This window comes from Rhinopithecus roxellana, chromosome 10 (assembly GCF_007565055.1).
Source record: "Rhinopithecus roxellana isolate Shanxi Qingling chromosome 10, ASM756505v1, whole genome shotgun sequence".
Lineage (NCBI taxonomy): Eukaryota > Metazoa > Chordata > Mammalia > Primates > Cercopithecidae > Rhinopithecus > Rhinopithecus roxellana.
In genome coordinates, this window is record NC_044558.1 from 62017990 (window position 1) to 62040546 (window position 22557).

The 22557-nt window shown below is 52.9% G+C and overlaps 2 protein-coding genes across 5 annotated transcripts; both read left to right on the plus strand.

Annotated features, from left to right (window-relative positions):
* Positions 1 to 997: 997 nt before the first annotated feature.
* Positions 998 to 15238, plus strand: LMBR1L (limb development membrane protein 1 like). Of its 4 annotated transcripts, none has more exons than XR_004059635.1 (17): positions 998 to 1414; positions 4838 to 4922; positions 5920 to 5953; positions 6977 to 7116; positions 7311 to 7414; positions 8057 to 8183; positions 8708 to 8776; positions 8921 to 8985; positions 9186 to 9258; positions 9350 to 9433; positions 9530 to 9606; positions 10168 to 10245; positions 10394 to 10568; positions 11134 to 11188; positions 11291 to 11357; positions 14264 to 14425; positions 14641 to 15238. XR_004059635.1 is itself a non-coding variant. In XM_010385410.1 (17 exons), the coding sequence occupies exons 1-17, from the start codon at positions 1343 to 1345 to the stop codon at positions 14706 to 14708; spliced, it is 1470 nt and encodes a 489-aa protein (XP_010383712.1). In that variant the 5' UTR covers positions 998 to 1342; the 3' UTR covers positions 14709 to 15234. The 4 variants fall into 4 exon arrangements, 3 of the variants coding, with proteins under 3 accessions (XP_010383712.1, XP_030795127.1, XP_010383713.1); XM_010385410.1 differs by having other exon boundaries at positions 10394 to 10467; positions 11098 to 11188; positions 14641 to 15234; XM_030939267.1 differs by lacking the exon at positions 4838 to 4922 and having other exon boundaries at positions 1290 to 1414; positions 10394 to 10467; positions 11098 to 11188; positions 14641 to 15234.
* A 2266-nt stretch (positions 15239 to 17504) lies between these two features.
* On the plus strand, positions 17505 to 22557 carry DHH (desert hedgehog signaling molecule). The gene is made up of 3 exons (XM_010385412.2): positions 17505 to 18119; positions 20956 to 21217; positions 21851 to 22557. Exons 1-3 carry the CDS (start codon positions 17817 to 17819, stop codon positions 22474 to 22476), a joined length of 1191 nt encoding a protein of 396 aa, XP_010383714.1. The 5' UTR covers positions 17505 to 17816; the 3' UTR covers positions 22477 to 22557.

Here is a 22557-nt window from a genome sequence, read left to right on the forward strand (position 1 = left end):
TGGGAGGCCGAGACGGGCGGATCACGAGGTCAGGAGATCGAGACCATCCTGGCTAACACGGTGAAACCCTGTCTCTACTAAAAAATACAAAAAAAACTAGCCGGGCGAGGTGGTGGGCGCCTGTAGTCCCAGCTACTCGGGAGGCTGAGGCAGGAGAATGGCGTAAACCCGGGAGGCGGAGCTTGCAGTGAGCTGAGATCCGGCCACTGCACTCCAGCCTGGGCGACAGAGCTAAACTCCGTCTCAAAAAAATAAAATAAATAAAATAAAATAAAATAAATAAAATAAAATAAAATAAAATAAAATAAAATAAAATAAAATAAATGAGATAATAGGCTGGGTGGGTCACGCCTTGTAATCCGAGCACTTTGGGAGTCCCAGCACTTTGAGGGTAGGAGTTCGAGATCAGCCTGGGTAACATGGCTGAGATAACGACTATACAGTGAATGGCACATAGTAAATGGTTAGCTAATGTTTGACTCAGTCCCACTCTTCAGTGATCCTTGTGGGCATTTCTTCACAAAGTTGCAGGGTATTTCTGTAGTCCTCTCTCCAGTATTTTTCAGTATTTGTTCTAGCACACACTAGGCCTTCCATAAAAATGATGGAGTGAAAACCCCTGGCGGCGGGAAACCGGGGTGGGGGTGTGGGGAGGGGCACCTCAACGCAAACACACAGAAAATGCTACCGCAGAACATCGGTTACTGGGCAGAGGTACCTTTCAGAACCCCTAGGGTGCCCTCACATCCTGCCTGGCTGGCCTGATTCAAATGGTTCATTTAACCAAGGTCAAACTAACATCTTGGCTGCTACTAAAATCCAGGAACCGTCACTTTTCCCAGATAAGAGAGACAGTTGCTCAGTTAGAATCAGCAGCGGTAGGCCCAAAAGATCCCGCCTTCCTCCACAGGGCGAGCCTATCAGCGCTCCTCCAGCGATGAGCGGCAGCTCTCCAGGAGCCAATGAGTTCCTCCCCATGGAAGGAACCCGCCCACCCCTTGTGTCGTCACCAGATCTCTTAAAAAGATGGAACCTCAGCGGCGCTTCCTCGTAGCAAGCCTAGTGGCGGGTGTTTGCGTTGAAACGTGAGCGCGACCCGACCTTAAAGGGAAGGGAGCAAAGGAAGGACAGAGCCCTTTAAAACGAGGCGGGTGGTGCCTGCCCCTTTAAGGGTGGGGCATCCGGACGGCTGTATCTGAGCCCCAGACTGCCCCGAGTTTCTGTTGCAGGCTGCGAAGAAAGGCTCCTACACTGGGTCCGGGTGCTCGGCGGCGGCGGCTTCCTCCCCGCTTGTCCTCCCCGGGCCCGGAGGCACCCCGGCTCCAGTCATGCTGAGCAGAGTATGGAAGCACCTGACTACGAAGTGCTATCCGTGCGAGAACAGCTATTCCACGAGAGGATCCGCGAGTGCATTGTGAGTGCGGGGCCCCGGCGGGGAGAAGCGGGGGTTGCGGGAGAGGGGTGGGTTGGGGTCCGAGCCCACCTGGTCTCAGAGCGCCGTCAAATCATGCCTGGGCCAGCGGTGGGCGACGGAGGCCTCCATCCGGGAAGAAGGGCGGGTGCCCGGCTAGAGATCCCCTAGATGGGATCAGCTGGGTCCCTGAGCGGTAAACAAAGGCCGTCGTTTCCGTTCCTCCCCAACACGCCCCTCCCTGCCCCTCCCTCCCACCCCTCACCCAGCCCGTCTGAGAGCCTGCGGAGTCCGCCTTAGTCTGATAATCGGGGAAGGATGGGTTTGCTTCTCAAACGGGATTGAGGGCAAACCCAGCTGACGTTGGATGAAGGGGAGAAATCGTCACTCTGAGCTTGATTCCAGAAAAGAGGGGAGGTGTAGGGATGGCAGACAGGAGGAACCTGGGGACTTGGCGGGTCATCTCCTGCTTTGGAAGAAAGGAGTCTTACTAGGGTGGATCCTAATATGTAGAGATGAGGAACAACCAAGTATCCAAGTATCCCCCCGTCTTTTTTCTTTCTCATTAGTGTTTGTTTGAAACCCTGCAAGGCTGGGTTCCCAGCCTCTCAGCTATTCCGGGGTTTCCCCAGTAAGTTGTCCTCCCAGGGCTTCAGAGGGTATCTGGCTGCTGTTCCTTACGCCATCCCTGCCACTTAGAGCGGCAGCTGAACCAGCCGCAGAGAAGTGGTCTCCTCAATTCTGGGGTAGGGGTACCCAGTGGAGCTTAGGGAGTCATATCTTCTTCAGCCTTGCTTTGAATTCTTACCTCTCTCCTTTCTCCTCTGTTTCCTTCTCCAGAGCTCCCCAGGGCAACCCTCATCTCCAAATAGTAAATGGAAAGGGAATGGTTTGGGAAAACAGAAAGAAATGTTAGTAAGTGGGGGAACCCAGTGTTGGGGTCATTCCCTTCATTTTTCTCAGGCTGGGCTCTAGCCAGCCCTGGGCAGCCTATTGGAGGTAGGGTAAATTGAGCCAGGACATAATTAGGTCTGCTCTTATCTGTGAGGACAGGAAAGTATATTAGTCTGAGTGTGCAACTCCAGTAGAAGTTTGCTTTCGGCAAGCCTTCCTTGTGTGTTTCTTGGTGGACAGTCCACATGGTGGGTTGGGCATATTGCAGAGGCACAGCCAGGTCTTGAGACAGTGTCAGGCAGGAGGCTCACATTCCTAGAGAACAGGGAGGGATGAGACCTTGGACAGAAGCAGCCTCCTGGATGTCTCCCCCATCCTTTAGTCCCATGAGCTGAGAACATCGGTGCTGGCTAAGGGTAGCCTGAAGATTTATGGTGCCTCCCCCACCTGGCTCTCATCCAGGGGCTGAAGCGCAACCTAGCCTCTTGGAACTGCGTGGAACTCCACCCTGACCTTTTGAGCCCTCCCACCTTCCTGGCTATTACGCAAGCCCAGGGCAGAACACAGGCTGTAAAAATCTTGCAGCTACAATCTGAGTGGCTCCTTCTATTCTGCTTCCCTAATGTCAAAAGCTATGACTTTGTTCTAGATCGATGGCTCTCCTGCATCTCTGTGGATTCTTTCCTCGTATAGATAACTGTATGTGTATTCCCTGTGGGGTCACCCCTTTCTGGAGACTGGAAGACCCATGAGACTGATCCTGTCTTCTTGGCATATCTCAAACACAATAACTTCTTTTCTTGATACTCTCTGGCCCTTTTTTTTTGAGACCTGGTCTCACTCTGTCGCCCAGGCTGGAGCGCAGTGGCATGATCTTTGCTCACTGCAACCTCCGCCTCCCAGGTTCTAGTGATTCTTGTGCCTCAGCCTCCCGAGCAGGTGGGATTACAGGCACCTGCCACCACACACAGTTTTGTTTTTTGTTGTTGTTGTTGTTGTTTTTTTTTTTTTTGAGACTGAGTCTCTGTCGCCAGGCTGGAGTAAAGTGGCACAATTTCGGCTCACTGCAACCTCCGCCTCCTGGGTTCAAGCAATTCTCCTGCCTCAGCCTCTCGAGTAGCTGAGACTACAGGTGCATGCCACCACGCCTGGCTAATTTTTGTATTTTTAGTAGAGATGGGGTTTCACCATGTTGGCCAGGATGGCCTCGATCTCTTGACCACGTGATCCTCCCGCATTGGCCTCCAAAAGTGCTGGGATTATAGGCATGAGCCACTACGCCCAGCCAATTTTTGTAATTTTTTGTTTGTTTGTTTTTGAGACGGAGTCTTGCTCTGTCACCCAGGCTAGAGTGCAGTGGTGCAATCACGGCTCGCTGCAACCTCCACCTCCCGAATTCAATTGATTCTCCTGCCTCAGCCTCCTGAGTAGCTGGGATTACAGGCACGTACCACCACACTCAGCTAATGTTTGTATTTTTAGTAGAGACGAGGGGTTCCACTGTGTTGGTTAGGCTGGTCTCGAACTCCTGACCTCATGATCCTCCCACCTCGGCCTGCCAAAGTACTGGGATTACAGGCGTGAGCCTCCGCGCTCAGCCCAATTTTTGTATTTTTAGTAAAGACAGGGTTTCACCATGTTGGCCAGGCTGGTCTCAAACTCCTGACGTCAATTGATTCACCTGCCTTGGCCTCCCAAAGTGCTGGAATTACAGGCGTGAGCCACTGTGCCTGGTCGAGATTCTCTGTTCTTGATTATAGAGCCAAGCTGGCCAATGACTCCTCCTCTGGGCAGTAGAAGCTTACTTGGAGTAGAGTAGGAATGAATATGCAGATTAACGTGGCCGAGTTCCGCCATCACTGTCACTTGGCAGTCTAGCCAACTGTAGAAACACTAGATATTGGGCCCTAGCTAAAGCCCACTGTTAGGGGTAGAGGATTAAATGAGGCTCTGGTTTGGCCCAGCAGACCTGATCTTTCAGGCCCCTGAATAAGCATGGAATAGAAGTTGTGACTTGGTCTAGAAACATGACACCTACTTTGGGTCAAGGCACCAGTGTGGGTGGAGGTAGGAGGGTAGGGTAGTGATGGGGTGCCAGGACAATGCAGACATCTTCCTCCCCTCAAACCTGCTTCCCTTCCCAATAATGTGCTCAGAGTAAATTCCCTCTGGTTCTGTAACTGGTTTGAAATGTGTGTGCTTGTGCATTTCTAGGAGTTTTCTTTGCCCATTTACCAACCAGAGTTGGGCTGAAGCTACTTTCTCCCAGTGAAGTCCTTGTAGGGCTGGGCATGGTACTGTTTCCCCAGGTGCATGGGGCAGCCCCTGTCTGGCCCTTCTTCGAGGCCCCTGGGGCTCTGACTAGAAGGAAGTACCTGGGGGATCAGAACAGAATATACTTCCAGATGAAACCCCTGGAAGTATGGAGCCTTATCTTAAGGAAGTAATGGCCATGGAATTAACAGAGAGGCCCTTGGCTGTGGAATATGCTAAAGGTTAGAGCTTCTCATCCCAGCTCACATTCTGCTACAGATCTCAACACTTCTGTTTGCAACACTGTACATCCTCTGCCACATCTTCCTGACCCGCTTTAAGAAGCCTGCTGAGTTCACCACAGGTACTGTGATTTCCCTCCCTCCTGCCAGAGTTCCATTTGCCATGGACCAGCCTCAGGGGAATGGGCCTATGGCGCCCACTGGGAAAGGAGCAGTGGCTGTGTGGGGCTGTTCTGGATCCTTTGCCTCTTCAGCCTCCCTTTCTGCACAGACAGGGGCAAGGGCAGCTAGATGGAAGTGTCTTCTGGGCAAGTCATATAACATTTCTGATCTTCAGTTTCATCCTACAAAATGGGCATAGCAATGTCTACCTACTCCATTGTGTGGACCAAAGGAGATGGTTAATGTGAAAGCCCTTTGTGAACCTGAAGTGAGCAACTGCCGGGTGATTGTCATTACGGGCACAGTCTCTGTGTCATCTCCTCTCCTAGTGCTCCCACAGCCAGGACCAGAGACCTCCCCGATGACTGGGGCACCTGGTGATGGTGGCCTTTCTCTTTATGGGGAGTCAGAGTATGCTCAGATTGCAGCTTTCCTTCCCTAGACATTGTGTAATTGGAGGTGGGGGCACACTTGCCCCAGTTTCTAGCCCCAGCCTTTCCTCCTCTCAGGATGGCTCAGGATGAGTCCCCACCCAACAAGGCAGCTACCCTAGAGTAATTCCCTTGGGGACCTTCTCTGTGAATCTCCCTTCCCCCTCTTCTTTTCCCTTTCCTAGACCCAGCCACTGATGTAACCAACCTCACAGACTAGTTGTTTATTATATTAATATTTTGAGCATATAAAGAGGAACCTGTGATGGGAGAGATCTAGGGAGGAGGAAAGAAGTATAGGAATGTCTGGCCTGCATTCTCTTACCTGGGACCACTGATTTTTAAGCTGCCACCTTGACTGCAGAATAGGCTATGGAGTTCATAATGTGTGGTCTCCTGGAGCCTTCTGTTCAGCTCTGCCTTCTTTGAGGGGGCAGGGATGGGGCGGGGAGCACATTGTAATACTTACGGCCTCAGAACTGCCCCCTGATGTCCTGCCTCTTCCCCGTGCCTCTGTCTCTTACAGTGGATGATGAAGATGCCACAGTCAACAAGATTGCGTAAGTGTCCCTGCCTCAGCACCTAACACCAGTGGTCTTTAGGAACTGGGATCTAGGGAGGCCTAGAGCTGGAGGGAGAAGGGGGAAGTCTCACACAGTGAAGACAGAGTTTCTTTTTCCACCCCATTTCTGGCTTCCGGCTTTACCTCACCCTGGGGACGCTCAGAAAAGCTGCTGTTCCTGTCTTCCTGGTTAGGCCAGGAGCTTGTGGGAGCCTCATGGCCAGGAACATCCACTGGGACCTGAGTCACCAGAAATGGCTCCAGCTTGGCTTCACCTCCCAGCAACCAGAGTGGGGATGCAGATTGATGGAAAAGGAGCAGGGTGTGGGGAAGATGGGAACCCCTGAGGGAGGGGCATGCTTGGTTCTGAGAGGAAGGCCCATATTCCAGGCTGCCAATGTTCACTAGCACATACAGAGAAAGATGGAGAGATGACTCCTCTGAGTCAGTAGATCAGAAGGCAGCCCTCCACCCTTGATGGACCAACGAGATAGAAGTGCCCCTCTTCAGTGTATGCAGCCCAGGGCATAGACCTTGGCTATGAAGCTAGGTTTCAGTTTCCCCTTGTCCTCCTTTGCCCTCATGCCTTTGTGCGGGGCATAGCCACATGGGATGACCCTGTGCTTATCTGGGCAAAAAGAAGTAAGCTCAGAAATCCATATCCCTGAGTAAAGAAGAGAAGCCAGGCCCCCTAGCTTTGGTATCCTACCTGGCATAACTTATAGGCATGTATGGGAGGACCACATTCCTGGGGACAGCTGGGTATGTGACATGGCAGGTGACCAGCTTCCCATGAATGCCCGAAGCTGTGCCCATCCCATGAGCTGGGGCTTCCCTGGAGGTAAAGGGCTAGGGCGGGCCGGCAGTGGGTAGAACCCCAGCTGGACGGCTCCTTCCTTAGCTCTGTCATTGCTACAGCTGATTGTGGAAGCCACAGGTGCCCTCAGGACAAATGGAACTTCTCCAGCACAGCGTAGTGAGTGCTGAGCTAAGCAAGGACACTCTCCCCTTCTCTGTCCAGGCTCGAGCTGTGCACCTTTACCCTGGCAATTGCCCTGGGTGCTGTCCTGCTCCTGCCCTTCTCCATCATCAGCAATGAGGTGCTACTCTCCTTGCCTCGGAACTACTACATCCAGTGGCTCAACGGCTCCCTCATCCATGGTTTGTGGCTCCTAGAGGCAGCTTGGGGTGGGGATAGGGAGCAGAGAGCAGATAGAGTCGGGCAGACTCAGGCAGCTGTGGGCCAATCAGTCATGTGTCGCACCTTCCCTCTCCGCTTCTCCTGCAAATGGTCAGTCTCCTGTCAGTTGCCCCTCCCTTTACTGACCATCTCTGCTTTTCCTTTTTTGCTCTAGGCCTCTGGAACCTTGTTTTTCTCTTCTCCAACCTGTCCCTCATCTTCCTCATGCCCTTTGCATATTTCTTCACTGAGTCCGAGGGCTTTGCTGGCTCCAGAAAGGTAAGTAGGGGATATGTATCCAGGCAGGAAACGGAATTCCACACACATGGTTCAACTGAAGAGATTTTAATAAAGAGGCTATTTGCAGAGGTTTAGTTAAAGGAAGTTTGAGGCTCTAGTGACAGTAGGAAGTCATTACCACCCTTAGGCCTGTAGAGACAAAGGGAGGAAATAGTTTCTAGAACCCACTAATAGCTGAAGCCAGGGATGTGAAGCTGCCCAGAGAGGAGCTGTTGTCTTAGTGTCATAATCACTGCCAAAACCATGGTGGCAGATGTGGGAGGACTCACAGGAAACATACCCTCACCCCTTTTCTACCTTCCATTCTGCTGTTGGATGCGAAACTAGAGGGCAAAGAGCTTGTGGGATGCAGACCTCAGAGGTCAGCCTCCCAGAGCAGACAACGACAAGGAATGGGTCTGGGAAAAGGAGATGCAAATGAAGAACACCTGGTATGTGGGGTGACCTTAGACTGGGGAGTGGGAAGACAGAGCAACTTAGCAGAATAAGAGGGAAACCCTCTCTCTTACCTCCTGAATCCAGACCTCTCTGGTTCCCGCAGGCTGGCCGCCATCTCCGATGTCTTTCCATCCCCACACTGCCCTGATGTTAACCTCCTTCACCTGTTGCCTCCTTCTGTAGGGTGTCCTGGGCCGGGTCTATGAGACAGTGGTGATGTTGATGCTCCTCACTCTGCTGGTGCTAGGTATGGTGTGGGTGGCATCAGCCATTGTGGATAACAACAAGGCCAGCAGAGAGTCACTCTATGGTGAGTGGCCCAGCTTCCTCCAGGCTGTGTGGCTTTTCAGTTGGCCCATGTCCATCTGCCTGGAATGACTGTAACCCACTAAAGTGGAAAAGGTTGGCACCTTCTCCCTTTGACTGAAGTTTCAAACTGATAGACATCTGGCCAAATCCAATTTGCAGAAATGTTTCATTGGCCTATGCAATGGTTTTTAAAATATATATTCTTCAGTTGCTAACATTTTAAATTGGGAGGTTTCATATTAATATCCAGATATCTAACTTTGCTTGACAAGGAGAAGATCTGGCTACATTAGTCCCTGGTGATGGGGGCCAAATAGCAGTTATACCCTTTAGTTAGGGGTTAGGATCTCCAGTTTGTTATAGGCCCTGCCATTCCCTCTTCTGCTGATGCTGGCCGGCTTTCTTCATTTGTATTACTTGCCTAACCCCTGTGGGGACTGTGCCCTTGTCTAGACTCTGAGGCCTGTCAGCCCCCAGTAAGCAAGAAGAGATGAGCTGACACGCCTCTTTTTTTTTTATCCTTAGACTTCTGGGAGTACTATCTCCCCTACCTCTACTCATGCATCTCCTTCCTTGGGGTTCTGCTGCTCCTGGGTGAGTGTACAGGGTCTGGGAGGGAATGGGTAGGGTCCTTGGACCAGAGTAACCAGGCTGGAAGGAGGGGGAATGGAGGGGCATGTTAGTTAGGCAAGGGGTGGAGAGCAGGGTCTGGCAGGTGACTGGCTCTTGTTCTCACAGTGTGTACTCCACTGGGTCTCGCCCGCATGTTCTCCGTCACTGGGAAGCTGCTGGTCAAGCCCCGGGTATGTGGTATTCCTTGCTCTTTGATCCTGCAGGGTGAGCTTCCTGCAGAGCTGGAACCAAACAATGAAACCCACAGAGTGGTGAATGAGGGTTTGGGGGAGGCCTGAGACTAGGGAGCCCTGGGAAGAACAGGGTTCTCCTGGGGCCTTTGGGTCAGGGAGCCTCTGAAAGTTAGTCTCTTCCTTTCCCCTGCCCCTAGTTGCTGGAAGACCTGGAGGAGCAGCTGTACTGCTCAGCCTTTGAGGAGGCAGCCCTGACCCGCAGGATCTGTAGTGAGTTGCAGTTCTTCCCTGATGGGGTGGTGGGCTTGGCCTGGGCAGAGACTGCCCGACTTGGGAGCAACACCATCTTCTCTGCCCTCAGATCCTACTTCCTGCTGGCTGCCTTTAGACATGGAGCTGCTACACAGACAGCTCCTGGCTCTGCAGACACAGAGGGTCCTGCTGGGTATGTGGGTTGGTAGGGCTTGGGATACCTGGGTTTCCCCAAGGAGAGTAGCCCCTGGTTCCAGGTGCTTGCTGACAGCCTCCCATCCCTGCACAGAGAAGCGGCGGAAGGCTTCAGCCTGGCAACGGAACCTGGGCTACCCCCTGGCTATGCTGTGCTTGCTGGTGCTGACGGTGGGTATACCAGCCCTAGAGGTGGGGAGTGGACCCTCAGTACTCGAGGCCTTCTCAGGGAGAGGGGAGGCGATGAGGGGACCTGGTTATCATCAGTAATAGTGGTTGCTTCTCACTGAGTGCCTGCTTTTATGTCCTGCCTGTGCTGAGCACAAATGTTGAGCACATCAATCCTCATTTTGTAGATGAAGAGACAGAGTTGAGTGACTTGCCCAAGGTCACACAGGACCAGTGAGTAGTTGTGCAGGTTTGCCCTGGCATGAGAATAAGCAGTCGATTCCCCTATGGACTCAAGAATATATCTTATCAGTTGGAAGAAGAGAGATGCCTTTTGCTATTTATCCTTTTTGCAATCCATCCACCTAGAGGAGATGTATCTTATAATGTCCTCAAAGGCACTCTGTTGCTAATAACAGCTTTGATGAGGTCCCATACAGCTCATTGGAAGCGGAGCTAGTCTTGGAAACTGGAAATGTTGGACCAGAGTCTCTGCCCATTCCTTTAGCTCTGGGTCGAGCTGTGGTCTGGGGTGGGATGGGAGTCTGACCTTGCCTCACACAGGGCCTGTCTGTGCTCATTGTGGCCATCCACATCCTGGAGCTGCTCATCGATGAGGCTGCCATGCCCCGAGGCATGCAGGTACCAGGCTGCCCTCCCACCATATCCTTTGGGGAGGGCCTAAGAACAGCTGGGGAGAGGAGGCAGAAGCTGAGGACAGTGGGAAGGCTGGGTGCCGGGTAGTGCTGATGGTGGGGAATGCTCACAGTGACACTGCCCCACTCCTCAGGGTGCCTCCTTAGGCCAGGTCTCCTTCTCCAAGCTGGGCTCCTTTGGTGCCGTCGTTCAGGTTGTACTCATCTTGTATCCTTCTGGAATACAAAAACCTGTCTCCTGGGACTCTAGACAGCACTTCTTGGACTTTGTCTCCTTTGGGACTCTGAGCAACACTGATGGGAAATGGGGCAAGTTTTCATCAACCTCGGGTTCAGAAAGAAGGAAAATACTTAATTTTGAAAGGAGAGCTGGTGGTTCAGTAGAATCTGATCAGAAGAAAATAAAAAAGAAGCCAGATGCAGTGGCTCACACAGTGCTAATCCTAGCACTTTGGGAGGCTGAGGCGGGTGGATTTCTTGAGCTTAGAATTTCAAGACTAGCCTGAGCAACACGGTGAAACCTGGTCTTTACAAAAAATACAAAAAATTAGCTGGGCGTGGTGGTGCGTGCTTGCATTCCCAGTTATGTGGGAGGCTGACGTGGGAAGATCGCTTGAGCCCAGAAGGTCAAGGCACTGGGAGCTGAAATCGCACCACTGCACTCCAGCCTGGGTGACAAAGTGAGATCCTGTCTCAAAAATAAATAAATAAATAAATAAATAAATAAATAAATAAGCAAATAAATAAATAAAAAGTGGGCTGAGAGAGAGCTCTGTTCCCTTTGAGATGAGTTATTAATTCTTAGGAGCCAGCCAGTTCTTCCTTAATGCAGTGGCAGTTACCTAATGGTGTCCTCCGTTGTGGGCTTCTATAGCTCTCCACTCTTCCGGAGCCTGCGGCCCAGATGGCATGACACCGCCATGACGCAGGTAGCTGGGAGGGAGTAAGGGAAGCCTCCTGCGGGGTGTGGATGGGCACTAGGTGCCTGCAGCTCTTCCACCCTCACCACTCCTTTCCCTGCTTCCACCCAGATAATTGGGAACTGTGTCTGTCTCCTGGTCCTAAGCTCAGCACTTCCTGTCTTCTCTCGAACCCTAGGTAAGTACTGAAAGGAGGAAATAAAGGAATTGGGTTTTTTTGAGTACTTACTGATGTAAAGCAGGCACTTTATTTACATGCTTTCTCTAATTCCCACAACAAACCCGTGAGTAGGTATTATCCGCATTATACAGATGAGGAAAGCGAGGCTCTTTAAAGTGCCTACACTGAGCTTCAGGGTACTGTTGCCGCAAAGTACATACTTTTTTTTTTTTTTTTTTTTTTTGAGACGGAGTCTTGCTCTGTCGCCCAGGCTGGAGTGCAGTGGCCGGATCTCAGCTCACTGCAAGCTCCGCCTCCTGGGTTCACGCCATTCTCCTGCGTCAGCCTCCCGAGTAGCTGGGAGTACAGGCGCTCGCCACCTCGCCCAGCTAGTTTTTTGTATTTTTTTAGTAGAGACGGGGTTTCACCATGTTAGCCAGGATGGTCTCGATTTCCTGACCTCGTGATCCGCCCGCCTCGGCCTCCCAAAGTGCTGGGATTACAGGCGTGAGCCACCGCGCCCAGCGCAAAGTACATACTTTTTACATTTGCTACTGCCTCTCTCATTTACTTCTACTTTTGGTCGGGGAGCACACTTTTTTCTAAATCTTTCTCCTGGGTGAGTAATCTAGTAAATGTGCCTATTTGAAAAATGATGAACAGAGAAGCTACCTGATTGACCCAGATTATACAGCTAGTTTGAGGCAAAGTCAAGTCAGTCTAGGACCCTTGTCTCCTGAACCCCAGGCTAGTGCTTTCTCTACACTGGGGTGTCAGATAATATACTCATTCCTTCTCCTGCCTTGAAAGCTATATCTATAATTAACTGGTTAAAAAGTTCAAGAGTGGCTGGGCGCAGTGACTTGTGCCTGTAATCCCAGTACTTTGGGAGGCCAAGGCGGGCGGATCACCTGAGGCTGGGATTTCGAGACCAGCCTGACCAACATGGAGAAACCCCGTGTCTACTAAAAATACAAAATTAGCCAGGCGTGGTGGCGCATGCCTGTAGTCCCAGCTACTCAGGAAGCTGAGGCAGGAGAATCACTTGAACCCAGGAGGCAAAGGTTGCAGTGAGCTGAGCTCGTGCCATGCACTCCAGCCTGGGCAACAAGAGCGAATCTTCATCTCAAAAAAAAAAAAAAAAAGTTCGAGAATGTAACTAGTTCACCCCAAGGTAGTATGTGAGCTGCAGAGGTAACAACCGCCCTCCTACCTCCCCCTAAATACCACATCACCCTCTGTGTTTTATATATGATTTCATATTTAAATCAGTTCTGGGGCCAGGCCTGGTGGCTCACGTCTGTAATCCCACACTTTGGGAGGCCAAGGTGGACGGATTGGCTTGAGGCCAGGAGTTCAAGACCAGGCTAGCCAACATGGTGAAACCCCATCTTTATGAAAAATTTAAAAATTAGCCAGGTATGGTGGCACATGCCTGTAATCCCAGCTGGGGTGTGAGAATTGCTGAGCTTGGGAGGTAGCTGAGGCATGAGAATTGCTTGAGCTTGGGAGGTGGAGGTTGCAGCGAGCCAAGATGGTACCACTGCACTCCAGCCTGGGTGACAGAGCAAGACCCTGTCTCAGAACAACAACAACAAAAAAGGCCGGGCGCGGTGGCTCAAGCCTGTAATCCCAGCACTTTGGGAGGCCGAGATGGGCGGATCACAAGGTCAGGAAATCGAGACCATCCTGGCTAACACGGTGAAACCCCGTCTCTACTAAAAAATACAAAAAACTAGCCAGGCGAGGTGGCGGGCGTCTGTAGTCCCAGCTACTTAAGGCTGAGGCAGGAGAATGGCATAAACCTGGGAGGCGGAGCTTGCAGTGAGCTGAGATCCGGCCACTGCACTCCAGCCTGGGCGACAGAGCAAGACTCCGTCTCAAAAAAAAAAAAAAAAATCAGCTGTGATCCAGGCACAGTGGTTCACGCCTGTAATCCCAGCACTTTGGGAGGCCAAAGTGGGAGGATCACTTGAGGCCAGGAGTCCTAGACCAGCTTGAGCAACATAGTGAGACCCCATCTCTACCCCCCCAAAAAAAAAGTGTTTTTGTTTTTTTTTTTTTAATTAGCACACCTATAGTCCTAGTTATGTGTGAGACGGAGGCAGGAGGGTTGCTTGGGCCCAGGAGTTTGAAGCTGCAGTGAACTAAGATTGTACAACTGCACTCCAACCTGGGCAACAGAGCAAGATCCTGTCTTAAGACAAAACCAAATTAAACGAAACAAAAAACAGTTCTGTTTAATTCTTAACGTTATATTATTTCCACTCTACCATTTGTATTTATGCCAGGATAATTTGTAAGACAGTAGGCTTGTGGGTCTTCCAGTTAGTTCCTTTAGGTTGGATGCAGGTAAGAATATTTACAGGTGGGGAGCAGAGTTTTTTGATTTATGATAGTATTATGAGGGGCCCAGTAAATGTTAGAATAGTGCCTGGCACAGACAGTGCTTTATGTGTGTTGTCTCATTTAATTCTTAGGAAACTGAGGCACAGAAAATTTAAGGAAATTGCCCCAGATCACACAGCTAGTTAGTGGTGGAGTTGGGATATGAACCAAAGCAGCCTGATCAGTCTGAGCGGTCAGCAACCACACTGTTCTGTCTACTAAAAAAACTTGGTGAACTGCTTGCTCCAGGCCCAGGAACAGGTAGTAGGCCCTGGGAGTTCCTGGGAACACCGGTAGCCAGAGGAGGCCTCACTGGAGGAGAAGATACCAGACTCTGGAAGCGAAGTTGAAGCAAGCCTAGCTGCTGACACTTTGAACAGTCCCGAACTACTAGTCAGCTTGCGGAGTAGAATTGGGAGAGGCCAACCTATCAGTTGCAGTGTTGAAATGTGGCCACCAGGAGGCAGCACAAAGTTGGACTGGTAGCAGAAAAGGGCCTGGGGAGCCCACCTCTCATCCTGGCCTTTGTACTTCAGGGCTCACTCGCTTTGACCTGCTGGGTGACTTTGGACGCTTCAACTGGCTGGGCAATTTCTACATTGTGTTCCTCTACAACGCAGCCTTTGCAGGCCTCACCACACTCTGTCTGGTGAAGACCTTCACTGCAGCTGTGCGGGCAGAGCTGATCCGGGCCTTCGGTGAGAGGGAGTGAGGGTGCAGGCTGTTGGGGGGTGGTAGTTATCTAGGACACTCTGGATCACGGGTCACCCCGTCACCCCAGCAGGGGAGAGGGTGTGCTTGCTGCTTTGTGGGTAACATACCTCATCCACACATTCTGTGGCTTGGCTGTCTGATCCCTAACGGACTGGACCTTTGACCTGCTTTTGACTGCCCATCTCCTCCTCTTCTCCAGGGTTGGACAGACTGCCACTGCCCGTCTCTGGTTTCCCCCGGGCATCTAGGAAGACCCAGCACCAGTGACCTCCAGCTGGGGGTGGGAGGGAGAAAACTGGACACTGCCATCTGCTGCCTAGGCCTGGAGGGAAGCCCAAGGCTAGCTGGACCTCAGGACCTGGAATCTGAGAGGGTGGGTGGCAGAGGGGAGCAGAGCCATCTGCACTGTTGCATAATCTGAGCCAGAGTTTGGGACCAGGACCTCCTGCTTTTCCATACTTAACTGTGGCCTCAGCATGGGGTAGAGCTGGGTGACTGGGTCTAGCCCCTGGTCCCAAATCTGTTTACACATCAATCTGCCTCACTGCTGTTCTGGGCCATGCCCATAGCCATGTTTACATGATTTGATGTGCAATAGGGTAGGGTGGGGACAGGGAAAGGACTGGGCCAGGCCAGGCTCGGGAGATAGATTGTCTCCCTTGGTTCTGGCCCAGCAGAGCCTAAGCACTGTGCTATCCTGGAGGGGCTTTGGACCACCTGAAAGACTAAGGGGATAGGAGGAGGCTTCACCCATCAGCAATAAAGTTGATCCCAGGATTTGCTTTGTTTTTTTTAAAGTGCCTGTCTCTGTGTGTATTTGAACAGCCTTGCTCCCACCAGTCCTGAGTCTGCCCAGTAAGAGAAGCAGAGGGGTCCTGCCCACCATCCTTTTCCTTCCCCTTCATCTATATTACTAGCATCCTTTGGGGACTTGGATCTGGTGTTAGGCCATGCAGTTGGGCAGTGGAAAACTCCTCCATCCTCAGCCTTGCTTAAAGCTGGCTTGTCCCCTGACTCCTTATATCCATGGCCTTAGGACATGGGCATAGGAGTAGGATAACCTCCCCCGGTACACTCACACCTTCAGCCCTGTCCTCCTTGGCTTAACTATTGGATATAGAGTAAAATAAGTGGCTGGCTGACAAGGATTTTCATTTCCTACCTGAGAGAAGAACCTGGCTTTTTACTAGAGGTCATCAGTTTCTTGAAGAGCCCATGTGCTATGCTGCTGGTAAGAGCACAAAACTTAGAGTTATACAGATTGTGTATTGCACAAGTTCCAGGGATACCATTCACCTCATAGTCATTGTATGGATAGTTACTATGATAGTTTTCTCATAAAAGTCGGGCATCTTGAGGAAGGGGTGCTTTTTTCTTTTCTTTTTTCTCTTTTCTTGTGAGACAAGATCTGGCTCTATCACCCAGGCTGGAGTGCAGTGGTATAGTCTCAGCTCACTGCAACCTCCACATTCTGGGCTCAAGCCATTCTTCCAGCTCGGGCTCCAGAATAGCTAGGACAACAAACATATGCTACCATGCGTGGCTAATTTTTGTATTTTTAGTAGAGATGGGGTTTTGCCATGTTGCCTAGGCTGGTCTTGAACTCCTGAGCTCAAGCGATCCACCTGCCTTGGCCTCCCAAAATGATGAGATTACAGAGGTGAGCCACGACACCCAGCCATCTTTTTTTTGGGGGGGGTCTCTCTGTGTCACCCAGATTAGAGTGCAGTGGCATGATCTTAGATCACTACAACCTTGAACTCTTGGACCCAAGTGATCCTCCTTCCTCAGCCTCCTGAGTACCTAAGACTACAGGCATGTACCACCATCACCCACTAATTATTATTTTTTTTTTGAAATGGGGTCTCACTATGTTGACCAGGTTGGTCTTCAACTCATGGCCTCAAGCAGTCTTTGCCTCAGCCTCCCAAAGTGTTGGGATTACAGGAGTGAGCCACTGTGCCTGGCCTGGTTTTTTTCTAATGTACGCTAAGTTGCTATGAGTACTAGCCATAGAGTGGGGTGAGGGGAGAGTGAGTATGAAACACAAAGTGTAGATTCCACAAATACTTGCAGAGCACCCTTCTGTAGAGTAGGCACTTAACCTTGGAGATGCATGATAAATATGTGTGTGCTTAAGATTGCTTTGTCTAGTAAGGTGCCAAATAATTCTAATACTGTTCTACCACTGCAGTTAAGTACTGGTTTTTGAGGGAACACAGGTGGGCAGTGTTGGGACATCAAGGAAGGCTTCTTGAAGAAATGACTTCTGAACAAAAGAAATTGGATATGGTGCCTCTGAGATGAGATCTGAGTGGCTGAAAATGGAGCCCCGGGAGTCCAGAGAGGGAGAAAGCTGGAGAAGTGCCTAGATGGACAGTTAAGGGAAGTGATCCTCACCTCTTACAAAGACTTTTGAATGTCCACTGCCCTTCAGCAGCTTCCAACCGGCAGGTTATTCATTTGAAAAGCAGCAGCTATTAGATGCCTGGCAAAGAAGAGAAGGGGAAAAAAGTTGGAAGTCCTAAACCAGACAATAAGTACCAAGCTCTGTCCCTGGTTCTGGGGAAGTTCCAAAGGAGATTGTAAAGTTAGTAGAGAAATGGGCCCCTGGTATCCTCACCTCCCAGTCCTGCTTAATGCTGAGTGTGAGGAGAGATGGAAGTTGGGGAGATCTGCGGAGGACCACAGAGAAGGGAGGCTCTGGTTGTCTGCCCAAAGGGCTTGGCTGGTCTTGGGCAGAAATTGGAACCCGTACTTCCTGGATGACAGCGGAGGGCATGGCCTGCCAGGGTAGGCTTTGAGAGAGCAAAAATTCCAATTCGAGTATCAGAGGACGGTGGTGTGGTTCCAAGTTTAGGCTTGGAGGTAGAAAGATGTTTAGGCAGCCAAGGACTGTAAAGCTACAAGGATTTCCTAGGCAGGTGTTTGCCTGGTTTCCAGGATGGGACACACTTCAGTCGCAAAATGGACCAGCAGTGACCGGCTAGATCCCCCGCCCGGGTGAGAAGGGGTGGGACGATCTTGGGAGAAGGGCGGAGGGCGGGGCCAGGGGCCACTTAAGGCGGAGTCCGGAGTCCGGGAGTTCTGGCAGCACCAGAGTCCTGCAGCAGAGACGGGCTGGGCTGGCACTCACCCACGACCCTCCTTCCCTGCTATGATGGTTCGTCAGTAGCAGGTCCTAGACGCCCCCCCGCCCCCGGGGGGCACGTGTGCAGAGCTAGAAGCAGCCAGGTGCACGGAGCCACAAGAGCTCTAGGGCACTCAGGGGGCAGCTCTGCCTGCTGCCCTCTCTGGTGCCTGTGGAGATGCCTAACTGACAGGAGAGTTAGTGAGGACAGGAACGCTCGCTCTTGGCCCAGGTCCGCTGTATCCATGGCTCTCCTGACCAATCTGCTGCCCCTGTGCTGCTTGGCACTTCTGGCGCTGCCAGCCCAGAGCTGCGGGCCGGGCCGGGGGCCGGTTGGCCGGCGCCGCTATGCGCGCAAGCAGCTCGTGCCGCTACTCTACAAGCAATTTGTGCCCGGCGTGCCCGAGCGGACCCTGGGCGCCAGTGGGCCTGCCGAGGGGAGGGTGGCAAGGGGCTCCGAGCGCTTCCGGGACCTCGTGCCCAACTACAACCCCGACATCATCTTCAAGGATGAGGAGAACAGTGGTGCGGACCGCCTGATGACGGAGGTAAGGAGGGCCTCTCACTACCTGAGCCAGGGCACTGCCAGCTCCTCCGTTTTCCTGTGGCAGCCCAGGAGGGTGAGTCCAGCTTCACCTACAGAGACTTTAGCCTTAAAGATCTTCCTTGTCACCAGCCCCGGGGGGAAAAAAATCCTTACTGGCTGGACAGAGTGGTTAGGAGGGATCCTGACTAGAAGAGTCTGGGATGGGGAGGGGAGGAGGGACTGACTAGTGAGAGTGAAGCTGGGAGAGGCAGCGAGGGCGGGGAAAGGAGGATGGCGGCAGGCGAGACGGGAAATGGCTGAGGCGTGGACCGGGGGTCAGCCACCCAGCTAGGCAGGAAGGGCTGGGGTGAGCTGGGGGCCAGGAGCTGGCTAGGCAGCAGACAGAAGCCTGGCTCCTGACCTGATTGTAGAAAAGCTCTGTGGGTCGAAAAGAAGAGACTGAAAAGGACTGGGACAGGGGTGGCCAAGGGTCAGGTCACCAGACCATGTACCTGAGGAGGGGCTGGGCAGAAATTGCTTTTGGCATGAGAAACGTCCTAGAACCAGGACACATCTATTCTAGGGTCTATCCTAGGGCTATCCTAGGGTCCAAACGACAATCTTGGGGTAAAAAGTCATCCTCAGTGAGAATAACAAATGGGCCCACCTGAGAATCAGAGGACTCCTAAGTCTTCCAAGCTCTGCCTATCTCAGGGGCTTTCCTTGGAATTACATAATTAAGATAAATTCAACTACCATTTTTGAGCACTGGAACTGAATCAGCCTAGAGTGAGGTGGGCAATGCCTTGGAAGAGAAGGACCACCTCTGGCCAGTGATTTATTTTTTATTTTTTGTAGAGATGAGGTCTTGCCATGTTGCCTAGGCTAGTCTTGAACTCCTGAGCTCAAGGGATCCTCTCGACTCGGCCTCCCAAAGTGCTGGGATTACAGGTGTGAGCCACTTCATCCAGCCTGGCCAGTGATCTTGAATGTTAAAACTGAAAGAAAACTTGGGAGATCACATTCCTCCAACCCTCCCCACCCTAACTGCCACCCTCATTTTACATCTGAGAGCTGGACTTTCCCCAGGAGGAAAAGCAATTTAAACTCTCACAATTTAAAGTGGCATAGCTGGGACTAGAATTCAGGACTCCTGATTCTAAGCCCTATATACTTTCCATTACACCACCTAATTGTGTATGGAGTGGGGAGGTGAGGGGAGAGGGAGGGGTACGGATTTCCTCTGATTAATTGCCATAGTTTTCCAGGTTACTTTGTTAGGAAAACCTGTCCAGGGGAGAAAGAATTCCTTTTGCTTCTGCCCTGAAGCCTTCCTCCTACCCAGAGATTGGAAAAGGGGCATTTCTTCTTTCCTCCTTGGCCGTGGAACATTGTGACCCTTTTCTCTGGTTGCCACCTGCAGCAGAGTGGGCAGAACAAGGGACAGGCTCAGGAGGGGCTCCGACAGGCCTGGGAGCCCCCTCAGTCTTGCTTATCTCCCACACCCTGGCTGCAAAAGGCCTCCATTGAGTTGGCTCTGCACTGGGCTGCTGCCCCCGCAGGTCAGGGCCTCGGGGCCTCCTTAGGGGACGAAACGACAAAGTTGGAAGGAGCTACCACTTTTCCTGTTTTTCCCCCACTCCCCAACTCTGCGGAGGTGGAGGCGACTAGAGAAGGAGAGGGGAAAAGTGTCCTTCTGTTAGGAGGAAACCAAGTCCGAGGTGAGAGGTCGGAGGGGAAAGAAAAAAAGGAAGCTGTCCCTCTGCGCCTCCTCCCGCGGTGTCCCTGCTATGGTGCGCGCCAAGGTCTCCCGCTCCCAGGCTGGAGCGGCCAAGATAACTGTGGTCTCACTCTCCCAGGTGCAGGCTTACAGCCGCAGCTTCTTTTCCTCTTCTCCACTCTCACCCTGCAGGGGGCTCCCCAGATCCGCGCAAGGATCCCGTTATTCTCAGGTGCTATTCTCACGCCCTTCTGGGCTGCATCTAGAGCAGAGATGGGAGAGATGGGGGCTCTCCGGACTGGCAGAGCCTTAGCTGGAACTGGGAAGACTGGCCACGCGGGGGGAGGGGACCTAGCCGGACGGAGCAGGGATGGGGGGCGCGGCTTTCTGCCCTTTCCTCTCCCTGAGCCGGGGCGGCTGAAAAGCGCCTTTGTGGCCGGAGCTGCTGAGTCCGCTTCTCCCTGCGCGTCCCCGGCCTGGGCTCAGGATTCTCGCTCGGTTAAGTCATCCCGGAGAATGGCCATTGTACTTCGCGCAACCCCCGCCACCCCAATCCTTTTTCCAGCAGCCTTGATCCCGCACAGCTCCTCTTGGGCACCTCTGTAGGGGGCACCCGGAGCACGAAGGGGTTAATGCTAGGGGCCGAAAGGAGGAGGAGGAAGGAAGGAAGGAAGCGATGCCCGGTGCCAGGGAAGGCAATGAAACAAAAGATGAATCAGGAGGAGGGAGGAGAGCCGGTGCCTGGGGCGGGGGCCAGGCTCAAACAGGGGCTCCCCGGGAGCAACCAGGCCCTCCCTGACCACGCTTCCATTCGCCCTCCCAACTCTGGCCTTCTCCCAGGTTAAGCCGCTGTGCCAGTACCAATAGGGGTGAGGGACGGGCATTAAAAATGGGGAAGGAGGTAGGTATGGGCATCCCCTCTCAACCTCAGAGGTGACCCCACAGTTCTCCAACAACGCCCTGGGAACGGAGTGCAGATTGGCGACTACCATCTACTCAGATTCTCATTTCTCCAGGACACTCAAAAGCTGGGAGGGGGAGGAGTGGGGCCGGAATAACAAAGAATCAACCGTCCTATCCAGGTCCCTTTTACCCCCAGGGCGGTGGTGGGGAGACTGACTCCTTTATTCCCCGCCAGCGTTGTAAGGAACGGGTGAACGCGTTGGCCATTGCGGTGATGAACATGTGGCCCGGAGTGCGCCTACGAGTGACTGAGGGCTGGGACGAGGACGGCCACCACGCTCAGGATTCACTCCACTACGAAGGCCGTGCTTTGGACATCACCACGTCTGACCGCGACCGCAACAAGTATGGGTTGCTGGCGCGCCTCGCAGTGGAAGCCGGCTTCGACTGGGTCTACTACGAGTCCCGCAACCACGTCCACGTGTCGGTCAAAGCTGGTACAGTAGGAGGAGGGTGGTAAAATCCGCCCAAAGGGGGCTCCCTCCGGGAAACTGAGTCTGCAGTAGTCCTGTTGCCACCCTAGGGGAGACCAAGCGGGCTTTAGTGTTGAAAAACACCCGTCCAGGGGCCGAGGCGGTGCCTCACGCCTCTAATCCCAGCACTTTGGGAGGCCAAGGCGGGAGGATCACTTGAGGTCAGGAGTTCGAGATCAGCCTGGCCAACATGGTGAAATCCCGTCTGTATTATAAATACAAAAATTAGTCCGGGGTGGTGGCGCATGCCTGTAATCCCAGCTACTCGTGAGACTGAGGCACGAGAATCGCTTGAACCCGGGAGGTAGAAGTTGCGGTGAGCCGAGATGCTGCCACTGCACTCCATCTACTGGGCGACAGAGGGAGACCCTATCTCAAAATAAATAAATAAATAAATAAATAAATAAATAAGAGAAGAAAAAGGAAAAGAAAAGAAAGAAAACCACCCTTCCTTTTCTGCCCAGGTTGGGGCCAGTCAGGTTAATGGGAAATTGTGTTGTCCAGGACTGGCGATGTCTGCGCTGGCCTTGAGACTCGGTACCATCATTCTGGAACCACTGGTCTTGATTCAATCCTCCCTGTGGTTGTTCCCTGCAGATAATTCACTGGCGGTCCGGGCGGGCGGCTGCTTTCCGGGAAATGCAACTGTGCGCCTGTGGAGCGGCGAGCGGAAGGGGCTGCGGGAACTGCACCGCGGAGACTGGGTTTTGGCTGCCGATGCGTCAGGCCGGGTGGTGCCCACGCCGGTGCTGCTCTTTCTGGACCGGGACTTGCAGCGCCGGGCTTCATTTGTGGCTGTGGAGACCGAGCGGCCCCCACGCAAACTGTTGCTCACACCCTGGCACCTGGTGTTTGCGGCTCGAGGGCCGGCGCCCTCGCCAGGCGACTTTGCACCAGTGTTCGCGCGCCGGCTACGCGCTGGGGATTCGGTGCTGGCGCCCGGCGGGGACGCGCTTCGGCCAACGCGCGTGGCCCGTGTGGCGCGGGAGGAAGCCGTGGGCGTGTTCGCGCCGCTCACAGCGCACGGGACGCTGCTGGTGAACGATGTCCTGGCCTCGTGCTACGCGGTTCTGGAGAGTCACCAGTGGGCGCACCGCGCTTTTGCCCCCTTGCGACTGCTGCACGCGCTAGGGGCGCTGCTCCCTGGCGGGGCCGTCCAGCCGACTGGCATGCATTGGTACTCTCGGCTCCTCTACCGCTTGGCAGAGGAGCTGCTGGGCTGAGCGTCCCAGGCATAGAAACCTCGAAGCGCCCGAGGAAACGAGGGCCTGCTGGCTGAGATGTGGGGGTGTGGGCAGCAGACG

Bases quoted from the DNA above. Each gene is read 5' to 3' on its own strand.
- DHH (XM_010385412.2), top strand. From the start codon at position 17,817: ATGGCTCTCCTGACCAATCTGCTGCCCCTGTGCTGCTTGGCACTTCTG. The intron at 18,120-20,955 runs GTAAGGAGGGCC...ATTCCCCGCCAG, and splicing joins CGGACCGCCTGATGACGGAG to CGTTGTAAGGAACGGGTGAA. The intron at 21,218-21,850 runs GTACAGTAGGAG...TGTTCCCTGCAG, and splicing joins CCACGTGTCGGTCAAAGCTG to ATAATTCACTGGCGGTCCGG.
- LMBR1L (XM_010385410.1), top strand. From the start codon at position 1,343: ATGGAAGCACCTGACTACGAAGTGCTATCCGTGCGAGAACAGCTATTC. The intron at 5,954-6,976 runs GTAAGTGTCCCT...TTCTCTGTCCAG, and splicing joins GCCACAGTCAACAAGATTGC to GCTCGAGCTGTGCACCTTTA. The intron at 11,189-11,290 runs GTAGCTGGGAGG...GCTTCCACCCAG, and splicing joins ATGACACCGCCATGACGCAG to ATAATTGGGAACTGTGTCTG.